Source organism: Haemaphysalis longicornis, unplaced genomic scaffold, assembly GCF_048455015.1.
Source record: "Haemaphysalis longicornis isolate Haplotype H1 unplaced genomic scaffold, Haemaphysalis longicornis Haplotype H1 scaffold_2, whole genome shotgun sequence".
Classification (NCBI taxonomy): Eukaryota; Metazoa; Arthropoda; class Arachnida; order Ixodida; family Ixodidae; genus Haemaphysalis; species Haemaphysalis longicornis.
The window spans coordinates 96,858,278-96,872,034 of record NW_027526295.1 but is presented as its reverse complement, the minus strand read 5'-3'; the positions used below and the strand labels follow the sequence as shown (position 1 = coordinate 96,872,034).

At 49.5% G+C, this 13,757-nt stretch overlaps 1 protein-coding gene across 1 annotated transcript; it reads right to left on the bottom strand.

Annotated features, from left to right (window-relative positions):
* Positions 1-2,299: 2,299 nt before the first annotated feature.
* Positions 2,300-3,148, bottom strand: LOC144168173 (uncharacterized). The gene is made up of 2 exons (XM_077697209.1): positions 3,135-3,148; positions 2,300-2,792 (listed from the first exon to the last, which is right to left on the bottom strand). The coding sequence occupies exons 1-2, from the start codon at positions 3,146-3,148 to the stop codon at positions 2,300-2,302; spliced, it is 507 nt and encodes a 168-aa protein (XP_077553335.1).
* Positions 3,149-13,757: the final 10,609 nt, after the last annotated feature.

Sequence of the window (13,757 nt, the reverse complement as noted above, 5' to 3'; positions counted from 1 at the left end):
GTCCGTCCAACACTTCGCAGATCCGTTGAACTTTCTGCTGCACCCCGGCTTCGGCCCAGGCGTACCGGAGAAGGAGGGTGTTGGGGCGAGGCAGATGAACTTGGCGTGGGACTCGGCGGTGGGAAGGCACCAAACGGACGGGGCACGCAGAGCTTGGCGTCGAGCGAATGAACAGACGTGACTGAATGCGGGGACGGTGGCACGCAGGACCGACTTGTCATCAAAGGTTGGCGTTCGCAGTGAAGATGAGGAGCCGAGGAGCTCCGAAGAATCGTCGCCCCTGCTTCCATGGTAGATGCGCGACTTGAGATGGTGATAGTGATGAATTCATCGACCAAAATAGGACATACGCATAAATGCCCCGGCAACGCTACATAGCGCTGCGCTACCTGGCAGATGTAGAAAAGAAATATACTTTGAATAGAGAAAAAATATCTAAAGGAGAAGTTTGTACGTAACAAATGACTGTAATAACACAATAGGTGTACGATCTGAGGCAATAAAATTGGCTCACGGAGGTATATCGCCCACATAGCGATATGTTTCCGTTTACCTTTTATGTTGCCCAGGTTTTCGGCCACAGAAAAAGGGAGTTTTGGTTCTAAGACGATACAGAATATTCGAAGAAGCTATGCAGGGAAGCATAGCTTTGAAGAGGCAGTGACATCACCTCTACTGAAGCAGGGTCTTTCTTTTGCCGGCATTTTAAACACGCGCGCCACCCCTCCGCATGGCGGTGGTGGTGGTACCAGTAAAAAAGGCTCATACCCACTCAGGGGGATTGGCAAGGAAATGGGCGCCTTACCGAAAAAAATGTAATTTTTATGGAAACAACAATATTTGAATATAAGAATCGATTAGCAGTAGATCACGAGAGAAATAAATGTAAGGAGATTATAGAAACAAATAAAAAGGTAAAAACGAACACCATTGAATGAAAATTGGAAGTAAGAATCACGAAGAAAGAATGTGATACTAACGAAACAGGGAGCTAGGCGTGCATACACTTGACAGGGGCATCCAGCAGGCGAAATAATTTCTAACACGGCAGACGGACTGATTATAGAATGAATAAGCACGGAAAAGATCCCCGTGGCAGAATCCTAGGTCTTTCGCCCCGAATGACAAAGTCAGTGCACGAGACAGTGGGAAGTTTAGCCGGCTGCATGTGCTTTCCAAGTATACGTTCGTCTTATAGTGGAGAATGTGCTCGCTCCAGCGTGGTATTCTCCTCCTCTGTCTGCCATTCATTGCATGCTGACCGCGCCTTAACTAAGTCCTGGGTAGGCCGGCTTAACACGACGAAGCTAGGACGCCGTTGTGAGTGGCCGCTTGTGAGCGTAAAAAAACAATACGCAGTTCACAATAGTGGTGCAAGGCTGTAGAAACCGCCGGGCTGGAAGTCGATGTAGGTTCTCCCCACACTGTCCGGGGATCCCAGGAGAGACCGAGCAGCCGGACCTCAGAAATTCAAAGCCCTGTGGACGGCACTGTAAAGCAAAGACCAATAAAGTATGCACAGTGTTTTATTCAGTAGCAATAGTCGCCATCCCTATAGTAGTCGTCGTCCAACGGCACAGCTGCGTAAGGCAAATCCTGCTGTAGCGCCTCCTCCCCTCGCTAGACCGCCACCTTTTCGTCAGAAGGTCTGATGGTCGTATTCATGTGTGGATTGGGAAGAGATTGATTGAGATAGTCGTCGTCGTCGTGTTCGGCCTTGCGGCCCCGTGCCCTGCCGGTTGCTACACGACGACGAGCACAACGAAAGCGGGAGCTTTTGGTCAATTTTTGGTTAATTTTAAATAGGATAGTCTTCCTTGGGATACTTAAACGCAGAAAGTTTGGTCTGTCTGTCTGTCTCTGACATTCAGCCACACGGGCAAAGTAAACTTGATACTGCGCGATGGTCATATATACTCACAGCCAAATGTAAACGTCTAAGCCCGCTTTATATGTTCATACTTGTCAACTTTGTTGAACAAGAAGAAGACATTATGCAAATATTGTATCGTCGTGTGTATAACGCAAACATGCCACGCCGGTGCGGTGGGGGAAAAGAACCACGTTTATTACACACATACTGCATATATAGTATTTGGAAGAGGGCGTGTCTTTCACCTTCTAACAGATATGCGGTTGGAGTGGCAATCTTCGACACGTGCGCTTGCTGCCAGAGAAACTGCGCGTGCGCGGCACATTAGAGTTAGGTGCCCAAAATACCATAAATCTTCCTCCGTTACAAAAACAAGAAATAGCAAAGAAACTACATATAACACCAATGAAATTTTGAGGCACTAGTTCAAGGCACTTGCACGAAGTTCTGGTCGTAGGCCAAACGTTCAGGCGGTCGACGTTGTCTCAGGGACCTTCTCAGTGCCGGTGTGGATGAGACACTTGTGGGGGCAGCTGGCTCAGCGGGGATTGTCGTGTCTGCGGGCCCTGCCTCAACGTCATCTTCATTGTCGTCCTGGTCGTCGCGTCGAAAGTGCTCCCTGGTCAGTAGTAGGTGCTGGCGGTTGCGTCTCAACACCCTGCCGTTTTCTGTGACGACTGTATACGACCTGGGGTGACCGGAATGTCCGAGCACTTGCGCTTTCATCGCCCATGCACCCTTCTTGATCCGGACCGAATCTCCTGGATTCAGAGGTACCATTGGTCCTCTAGAATGGTCCGTCTGGAGGCGCCTGATTACCTCGCGACTGGGGTTGCCTTGAACGTCGGGAATGGTTGTGCGGAGCCGTCTCCCCATCAGCAGCTCAGAAAGCGAGGGGCCTGACTCAAGTGGAGTGGTCCTGAAAGCAAGAAGTCCCAACCAGAAATCTTGTTTCGCCTCTGTCGTTTCCTTAAGTATGCGTTTAGTTATCTGGACGCCCTTTTCAGCCAGTCCGTTAGAACGGGGGTATCCTGGACTAGACGTGACATGCCTAAAGTCGTACAGTCGTGAGACCAATGCGAATTCATGACTGGAAAATTGAGGACCATTGTCAGAACAAACTTCTATGGGTATGCCGTGCCTGGCAAAGACTGAACTTGCTACGTCTACTACCGTTTTGACCGAGGTGTCTTTCAGCAGTTCAACTTCGGGAAAGTTTGACATGGCGTCATAAAAACATAGGCACGACTTCCCGCCGTACTCGAAAATGTCCATGCCGACGCGATACCACGGTTTGTCGGGCACAGGGCGCCTCAGTAAAGGCTCCCGAGGCTGGCTGTACGCATACTTTTTGCAGATAGAACATGCCCGGATGAACGATTCTATGTCCGAGTTTATTCCCGGCCAAAACACAAGGCGTCGTGTAGTAGTAGTAGTAGTAAGTATTGTTGAATAAGGCGGACTTAGCCTTGCATAGCTGCCGGCAATTGCTCCGCCTAATCGTCCCCAATACCATATCAAATCTCTCAGTCATAACACATCACTTAGTCCTAAAATAACAGACACGCAATGTCACCACACCTCACTTAGTCCTGTGGACTGCAAGAATCCGAGTAGGAGATGAGACACATCTCTTCGCACAATCCAGTGGTCCCTAGGAAAAATAATGTCCTCCGATGTAGCATGGGGCACTCCTAACTTCTGGAGATCACGAAAAAAGTTCGTCCGCTCAGGGTTGGTTTTGGAGCAGTTCATAATGAAGTGATCAATGTCACCAGTCACACTGCACGAGGGGCACAAAGGGGATGGCGTCGTGCTCTCGCTTTGCTCTTGTTAATTCCTAGGTGCCCTTGGTGAATCCTTTCCAGTGTCTCACGTTTCATGCTAGCCGTAATAACCACTTTGCAGACTTTCAGCAGTACTCCTTTTACCTGCGATAGCTCTCCCTCGAATGGTTTCCATGGCCCTTCCTACCGTTTTCCAGCTTCTAGATCGCTCAGCACATGTTTCAGCTGTTCGTCTCGTGCCGTTTCTGTCGGCAGCCGCCTCCATGTGTCCTCACGTACGAGGGAAGAGACTATACTCCCAGCATGTACCTCTACATCGTTGCTGTCGAGGTCGCACGCACTGGTCTCTGTTGTGGCACGTGACAGCATGTCGGCCAGGAGGAGCTGCTTACCTGGAACAAATTTGAGCTCAACGTCATAACGCAGCAATCTCAAAAAAATCTTTGCAACCTTGGAGGCATGTCGCCAATTGCCTTCTGGGGGATAGCGATCAAAGGACGGGGGTCTGTTTCAGCCGTGAACTGTCGGCCGTAGACGAAGTAATTAAATCTTTCGCAGCCAAAGACCACGGCCATCGCCTCCTTTTCAATTTGAGAGTATCGCTGCTGTGTTTCGCTAAGCGCTCGTGACGCATAAGCCAGAAGCCTCCATGTGTCGTTGTGACACTGCAACAACGCGGTACCAATCCCGTCCCGTGACGCATCGCAAGACACTTTTGTTGCTTTGGCCGCATCGATTATCGACAGCAAGGGCTGGTTGCTTAGGCAGTCACACAGTTCTTTCCATTCTTTTGCATGGTTGTCGGTCTATTCGAAAACGGCATCTTGCCCAATCAAGCTCCTCAAAAGAGCTGTTCTCTGAGCTAACGAAGGCAGAAACTTGCTGAAATGATTGACGATGCCTAACATCCTTTGCACCACCAGCTTGTCCCCTGGGGTCGGCATGTGCAGCATGCAGTTTATCAGTGCCGAGCTTGGCCTGATGCCTGCTTTATCGACCACATCTCCAAAAAACTCGATTTGGTGCGCGCCGATACTCCACTTATCAGGGTTGAAGCTTAATCCACCGCGTTCTGCTCCTAGCAACACAGATTTAAGACGCTCATTGTGCTCTTCAACTGACGACCCCCATACCAGAATGTCGTCTACATATATCTTCACGCCGGGAAGATCTTCGAAAATTTCATTCAGCGTTTTTTGGAAGACCTCCGAGGCGCACGATATGCCGAAGGGCAATCGCAAAAAGCGGTAGCGACCGAATGAGGTAAAAAAGGTACAAATCCGCGATGTGGCGTCATTCGAAGGGATTTGGTGGAATCCAGAGTTAGTGTCTGAGCGGGTGAACACTGTAGTACCAGCTAACTCGGCTTCCATATATTCTCGCCGTGGCTTCATGTAGTGCTCCTTTTTATGCATTCGTTTATTCTCCTAGGGTCCATGCAAAGACGAATTTTCCCGTTCGTTTTTCAAACTATCACCACAGGACTCACCCAGTCAGTAGGCTCGGTGACTCTTGTAACGATGCCAGCACGCTCCATCCTCTCGAGTTCTCCTCGTAATGATTCTGTCAGGGCCAATGGCACGCGTCGGACAGGTTGAATTACTGGCACGGCGTCGTCTCGAAGAACCATGTGATATGCCCTTTGAAAGCAGCCGGTCCCGGTGAACAGGTGACGAAAGTCCTTCACAAGTTCTTCGAAGCCATCCTGTGATACGCTGTGAACGCGTGACAGCAGACCAAGGTGTTCGGTTGCTTGAAGGCCCAGGATTGCCTGACCACCTTTACGTATCACAAAAAATTCCTGAGGGACTGTTCGATCCCCTAGCGTCACTTCCGGTCTGATGATTCTGAGGTGCTAGATTGTGCCTTCACCGTATGAGTGAAGCACCGCGATGCTTGGCTTCATTTCAGGACTGGGGTAAATTCCCGCGTATATTCCAAAGGGAAGCAAGTTAGCCTGAGATCCTGTGTTGATCTTTAGCTCGACAGACACGTTGTTGACTTGAGCTCGAACCATCCAGCCCCGTTGGCTTATTACGCCTCTTGCAGACACCTCTAGAACGCTGCAGTCGTCTTCGCGATCTTGAATTTCACCCACCATTGCAGCGGCCCTGCAACAAATCGCAAAGTGGTTTCTGCTTTGGCATTTCCTGCACGTTCGTCCAAAGGCGGGACAGCTTCTTGACTGTTGCGTGCGTCCGCACTTGGAGCATTTGTAGACCTTGGTTTGCCCTGTCTCGGGTGTCGGGATTACCTTGCGGACGGCGTGTACTTCCCGTTGGTCCCATGCCCAGGCTTCTTGGTGTAGAGCCGATGTTTCGGCTGCCTTACAGACGTGCTCAGCCTTCTGCAAAGTCAGCTCGCAGTCTCTGAGCAGCTTTTTCCGCACCTTTTCATCGTTGGTTCCGTAAACAATTTGGTCTCGGACCATGGAATCGAGAAGTGCGCCAAAGTTGCACGCCCGCGCCTGTTTCTTCAGGTCTCTCAAGAAGTGTTCCAATGGCTCTCCTTGGCTCTGAACTGTCTTCCGAAAAATGTAGCGGTCATGCCTTTCGTTGGTCTCAAGCGCGAAGTAGTCGTCCAACGTCTTGATGACCGTCCTGTAGTCGGTCTTGCCCTCGCCTTCTGCGAAGCTCAGCCTGTTGAATATCTCGATGGCGTCCTCACCGGCGATACTATGAAGGAGCGCTGTCTTCGACGACACAGATCGCTGCTTCTCATTCGGTTCCGATGCCGCCAGGAAAAGCTCGAATCTCTGCTTGAACGTTTTCCAATTCTTGCCGGCTTCTCCTGGCGTGCTCAAAGGGCCAGGCGGCCTCAATGAATCCATTGCGTCGTCTTTGCTGCCCGTCGCAGATCAAAACCGTGCTTGGATCCGCATCCCACTTCTGACACCATGTATCGTCTTGTGTATAACGCCAAACATACCACGCCGGTGCGGTGGGGGAAAACAACCACGTTTATTACACACATACTGCATATATAGTATTTAGAAGAGGGCGTGTCTTTCACCTTCTAACAGATATGCTGTTGGAGTGACAGTGCTCGACACGTGCGCTTGCTGCCAGAGAAACTGCGCGTGCGCGGCACATTAGAGTTGGGTGCCCAAGATACGATACAAATATAAGACTGGAAATTAGTACACAAGGGATATTTACAGTGTTCTTTTACTAAAACGTTCATGGATGTTTGGTTTTCTGATAGCTAATGTTATTCTACATCTACTGAAGAAAACCGCCGCCTGCTGGCGGCATATGAAAAATCACCCGGCAACAGCAACGAAAGGTTCCACTACCTAGGTTCCACGTTCTGTTTGGAACGCACGTGGAGCACGGCCACGCGGTTCTATAAACCTTGTAGTTGGCCGCCTCGATTCACGCCCGTGTACGCCGTACTGCATCACTGGCATCGAGGAACCGGGCCTGTAGAAATGGAACGCGGTAAATTAAAATCGCCTTGCGCAAACATTTATTGTGTTTACCTTGGGATGAGCGCGACGGTACAGGAAGAGCATGAGAGGTGAGCGGGAAAGCAAAGGGGGGCATTTCCTTGGAAAATGTCTACAAAGACTATCTTCTTTTGACAACACTTGCAACTAAAGGAGCAGATACGCGGCCACTTTTTTCTTAAAATACTGTTTCCAACTTGTGTTTCTTATTTATATCGCAAATGTCAAGCGCACGTCTATCTTCAAATAAAAGAACAGTGCGTATTACAAGTTCTGTGTTGGTGTTTTACCTCGAATTTATCCATTTTTTTTTGCTGATATATGTTGACTAGTATGACGTGGGCCAACAGTTTCAGTGGTTTGGAAAGGTGTTGCCTGCATAAACTCCTCGTTTAAGAGTTCTTTTATGTTTTGGCTGGGTGGCTGAATTGACGATCCCATATACTGAAATATTTGGGTTGATGTAGCCTAAGTAAAAAACTCTGCTAACCCAGCACCCTGCGAGAATGGCACAAGAATTACCCCGATGCGCGCTCTGCACCTCCTGCACATGCTGGCACGTGTGTAGAATGGGTGCATGTGATAGACAGCTCTGACTCGGGGAAGTTGCCGCGTGGAGGGCAGCCGGTCTGCCTGTTGGGGTATTTCGCGCCGAAATGTGAAGAAACGATTACGAAGAGCAAAAAGCAACGATATAGCAGTAGAGAAGAATTTCAAAACCACTAGACGTCCCTCTTTCCCCTGAGTATACTTTAGTGCCCCATAAATTTTCACTCACTCAGTTGACTTGTCTTCGGAGTCTGCTGCAAGGAAGACATCACTTAATAAACCGAAGGGCACTGCTCTGTTCTATAAAAAAATCTATGGGACCAGCCTGAAGAAACTCGATTACCTTGTAATGTAATAAAACTTGCGGCATTGTCCGGCTTAGTAAACTGCCATCTAATTCATGAGTTCAACAAATAACTGAAATATAGAAATTGAGTGGCCTGCAGTGAGCGTTTACATTATACTGCGGTGGCTTGTAAGCAAGATATGTGTAAATGTTTGGTGAGCGAGCTGTCTCTTGTTTTGTACTTAGAACAAAACTACACGACTGAAACGATCACATGGGGCAGGCCGCAAGAAATGTATCAATAGGACATACGAAGACGACGGACAAACATGTCAGCATGTAAAAATATTTATTTGTATACGTTATATGCATATATATAAAATGAAGTCAATTTAGAATTGTGCGTTGAACCTTCGTATTTTCCCAATTCCCATTGAAAGTCAGCGGGGAAAATAAGGTACAATTTGCCGCCCCGACAAACAGTGATTCTACCACTGCTGCACTTACAATAAAAACATGAAAACTAAAACGGAAGAGAGTAAGTGCCATGCTGGATAAAATTATGGGTGCATATCACATACGCCTATAGATTCATAATATCTAAGTAAAATAACCTTCCACACAAGCCGTAAAACATGCCGTTTCGTAAAACTCGTAAAAACATGCCGTTTCGCTGCCGTGCAAGGCGCGTCTGCTGCCACAGTAGCTTACCTGGTGAACTGGAGCTCGGAGAGCACGAGTATGCCACATGCATCGACGTGGTTTATGTCCCCGCCAATGCTTTGCACGGCCGACGCGCTGCCTGGGAATCTCCTCGACACCGCATTGCGCGAGCCACCTCTCCGTCAAAGCCTTGATCTGCGCAGCCCGGCGGCCGGCGTTCGCGCCCGAGCTGCACGATCTGCATGTACAGCATGCGGGCGAAGTGGTCGTTGATATTCACATCCGCGGCGTTCAGCTCTGAAACGAGGCGGCTAGTCGTGACGCTAGCGCAGTGGAGCTTCAGCAGCTCGTTTTAAAGCAAAGCTTTCTGCCTCTACCAGCCAACGGTTCTTTGACGGCCTGCGGGACAATAAACTCCCAACGCGGCGGAAGGGGGAGGGGTAGGGGAGGCGGGGAGTTTCACCCACGAAACACGCTGTGGATGGCGCGGCGAGTTTACCCAGCGTTCCCCGCACGCAATTGCCTGCTCCTCGGCGGGCGCGTCGGCGGTATGACTTTGTCGTCTGCTTTAGCGACGGTAGTTTAGAGCCTATTTTGGCGCAGCTTCGAGTCCATTGCGCGCTTACCTCCCACGACTTGATTAACGTATTCTACAGCACCTCCTGGGTAACGCTGTCTCACCCTTGGAAGTATTCTTCTCTCCGTTTCCTTCCTGCCAACTCACGGCCGGGGTACAGCGGCGGCGTCCACCGCTCTAGCCCGGCCGTGGCTGATGCTGCAGCGTTGGGTACGCCGCCGCAGCAAATTCCTGGTAACGCCTTGCAGAAACACTGGCTTCTCTCTTTGTAGAGCCGCGTGTGTGAATTCAAGTTACGTCGCAAGGGCACTTGTTGTGGGTGTCGTTTAAAGCTTCGCATTCCAATCGCTTTCACAGCGTGGATTCGCGCCAACTTTTTTCCGAACCGCCATCGTTTCGCGGGTGGGGCAGGCAGAGCGATTGTCTTACCAGCACCAGGGACTCCCTAACCCCAAAGCTAGCATCACCACGTCGATGATGGTTTCGAAGAGGTAAATGAGATCCGAAACCTGCCGGTCAGTGAGGAGTACGGTGAGTGCCCTGAGCTGCCGCGGTTACCCTTTTCAATGGGAAGCCCACGCATCACCACAGAGAAGCTATAGCCTGATACGTGGTTCCGTGTGCACAGAAGCACATTATATTCCTGGCAAAGGTGACCGTCGTCCGTGTACTTTGTGAACGGAGCCCTCTAAAATGACACGAAAGTCAAATGTACCTTCGAAAGTAATCCTGCACCTTGCGATGTTTACATTAAAGTAGAAGCTTTTCTGTTCTCATTTCAGACATTTGTTTCTACAAAACACTATAAACAAACATTAGCATTTATAAAAGCCACGTAAAACAAAGTAAACCTGCCCATCCGGAGAACGTGAAAAAAGACAGCAAACGTGTGCAAATGTAGCTAAACACTTTCGAGGTTGCTTAGTCAAGTTTTCACAGCGTATTTTTAGGTTTCGCACAAAACGGGTCTTGAAGAGCGAAATGCTCTAAATGGCACATCATTCAGTTTAGATCATGCGGCATAAAAACGGAACCCCAGCACCTAAATCTTTGGCCCCTGTGAGGTGTTACCAGGCAGGCAGTTTCAAAGATCGCCGCTTTCATCCCCCTTTCCCCTCGTACCAGTATTAGTAATCGGAGATAGGGGGGGCGGTGATGAAACCCAATTTATTGGACTTTAGAAGAGGAGTGGGATGGGAAGGGGACGCCCGGACTCCGGCTCAGGGGAATCCGAGTGACGTAGACGCGGCCACTGCTCTGCCGACCAACGGGAGCTGGTCCTCGAGGGAGGGGCTGTCCCGAATAAGTTTCCAAGGCCAAGGAACGGGACGGGAGGGAAAGTGGGTGGTGCTGGTTATGCTGCGCCATCGCAGATGAAACGTTGGTTTATGTTCGAAAAAAATGGGCAACAGAGAGGAAGCTACATAACCACCTCCCTTAAAAAAAATCTGGTTGCAGACTTCACTAGCTCCGAAATCTGCTCCCAACCTAGCAAGGGGAAATTGCTGGGGTGGCCAGTCCCGGCCGAGTTACCCCGGAGGTAACGCCTCGTGTTCTGGAAGCATCCTACGACTACGACAGGGATGTCTTTGCAGAGCGAGAAACCAGCCTCGTAATCGGCGACCTCAACTCCGACCCCAGACAACTCGGCGGACAGGGCCTGGCCCCAAGGCTAGGTTTTGTGTTTCTTTTTGATCAACGCGGAGCTGGAAGACCTGCCGCATCAACTAAACGAAATAACGAGAAAGAGACAAAGCCCGTACACCGACAACGTGACTTTATCAGTCGTCGTGTGGAGTGATGGAGGTATCCCGGAGACCCTGCAAAGGGTCATACGAATGAAGGAAAGCTATGGCACCACCAGAGGCCTGAGCTGTTCACCCCAGAAATCTGAACTTATATACACGCGCCCAGGAGGTTGCCACACACCGGCACGGCTGGTAATCTATGTCCGGGCAAAAGACGCAGACACAAGACCTACGGTTGGAACTATTCGGATACTGGGACTCCAAATTCAAGCCAATCAGCTGAATACGGTCAAATCCGACAACTCGATAAACATGTCATACAAGTGGGCCGTGTGATATTCAGGGAGTAGAAACGCCATCACGGGCTATCAGAACGCAACACGCGAAATCTCATCCAAGGCCCTAGATTACATTTGCCGCCACTCCTGCCACCGCTGCCTTGAAGTAGCCAAACTTATCCAACACCGTGAGTATGCTGTTGGAGTTGATAACTTGGTAAAACTGCTCCCAGAACTCCTACCAAGTAATGCTCTTTCCGTCGAACTTGGGCAGCTCGAGTTTTGGTAGTTTCACTGTACAGGCGATGCCCTTGCAGTCTCGTTGTGTTGGACTGGCCTGGTCGGACGATTCCCGCGAGCATCATAATTCTTCTCCTGCTTGCGCTCCTCTGCAGTTTCTTTCATTGAACTCTATGTTTCATTGCCTGGCCGAAGAACCCGAAATACACGGGCCGGAGCCTTCGGCGCTAGTGCATGCCCCCGCCGCTATGAGCCGCCACTTGAAGAGGGTGACGCAGGCAGTGAAGTTCAAACTAGAGCAGTGGGTAGAAGGAAATAGGACATTACGGGAACTTTAAAATGTGATTTGAAAAGACAGAAGACTAGACGACCGCTTATTTGTAGTAAGCCAATGCATAGACGTGGAGAAGATGCGAAACCGACCTTTGTGGTTAGCCTTTCTTGACATTAAAGCGGCGTATGAAAATGTAGACAGGGAGCGGCTTTGGAGTACCCTGGAGGACGGGGGATAACGGGGCAGAATTTCATTAGCTTACTCAGGGAGCTATACAACAGGGAGCAATGTGTTGTTCCAGAGCTCAAATTCTTGTTTATGTATGAAGTACAGGTCTGTTACACATGTTTGTGCGTCTAAGGCCACAACCCATGGTGTAAGTATTCTATGATTGTCCTGCATTCCGGAGCACCATGGTAACATTATTTAAAAATGGGGTATACGGGAGAGGGGTGGCAGAGGATACAATAGTCTCCGTGACCTGAGTGCATGACTGGTAAGTGCTTGACTGGACCCTCTATGTTGCAGCTTTCCAGTGCCTCCTCCGCATGGGAGGAGGAGGATAAAAGAAAGAAAATGATTTGGAAGACACATGCAGAGAGAAAAACAGACGTCACCCCCACACATTCCGCCAATTTGTTTTGTAGTGTGGTGCACCAGACAAGTTTCGCGCGAAATACCGTCGCGCCTGGGTCCTCTTCTATGAGGCCTGGATCATTGCACGTGATCGGAAACAAGATACGTCTTCCGAATTCTGGCACATCGTTCGTGAGGCAGCATTGGTCGGACATTATTAACCCACTCATTCGACCCTGCAGCGTCGAGTCATTCTCAATAAAAAAATTGGCCGCGTATCTGCTCATATTGTTGCAAATGTCGTCACAAGACGATAGTCTTTGTAGGCATTTGCCAAAGAAATGCCCCCCTTTGCTTTCCCGCTCACCTCTCATGCGGTTCCTGTACCGTCGCGCTCATCCCAAGGTAAACACACTAAAGGTTTGGTCAAGGCGATTTGTATTTACCGCGTTCCACTGCTACAGGCCGGGTTCCTCGATTCCAGCACTGCAGTACGGCGGAGACGGGCGTGAATGGAGGCGGCCGACTACAAGGTTTATAGAACCGCGTGGCCGTGCTCCACGCGCGTTCCGAGCAGAACGTGGAACTTAGCTAGTGGAACCTTTCGTTGCTGTTGCCGCGTGATTTTTCATATGCCGCCAGGAGGCGGCGGTTTTCTGCAGTAGATGTAGAATATCATTTGTTATCGAAAAACCAAGCATCCATAAATTTTTTATAAAAGAACACTGTAAATATCCCTTGTGTACTAATTTCCTGTCTTATATTTGCGTAATGTCCTGTTCTTGTTCAACAAAGTTGACTATGAATATATAAACCGGGTTTAGACGTTTACATTTGGCTATGACTATATAAGACTATTGCGCAATATCAATTTTACGTTGACCGGGTGGCTGAATCGAGTTACAGACAGACAGACGGACAGATACAGACAGACCAAAATTTCTGCGTTTAACCATTCAAGCACTGCACAATGCAGCTGCCCAGATTAGCAGATTAATAACAAGGATTGCAAACAAACAGCATGGCCTCAAGGAGCCCAACCTCATCCGCCTTGTACAGACCTTTATAATAAGTAGAATTACGTACGTCGCCCCATATCACAAGCTCAGAAAGCAGAAATAGAAAAATATTAATCGAATTATTCGAAAAGCCACCAAGGCAGCAGTCGGCATCCCTATCAGCGCCGCCACAGACCGGCTGCTAGAGATGGGCATTCATAACACCTTGGACGAGCTCATTGAAGCCCAACGTAAGGCCGAATACAATCGTTTAGCAGCTACCATCACCGGGAGAACCATCCTAGAATCCTTGCGCATTCCTTACGCTCATCAACACGGACACAAGACCACCTTACATCGGGAAATCCGGGAGCACATCAGTGTGGCACCGATTCCCCGCAACATACATCCATCACACCACCAGGAGCGCCGACCAGCAAGGGCAATGGCACTGCACAGG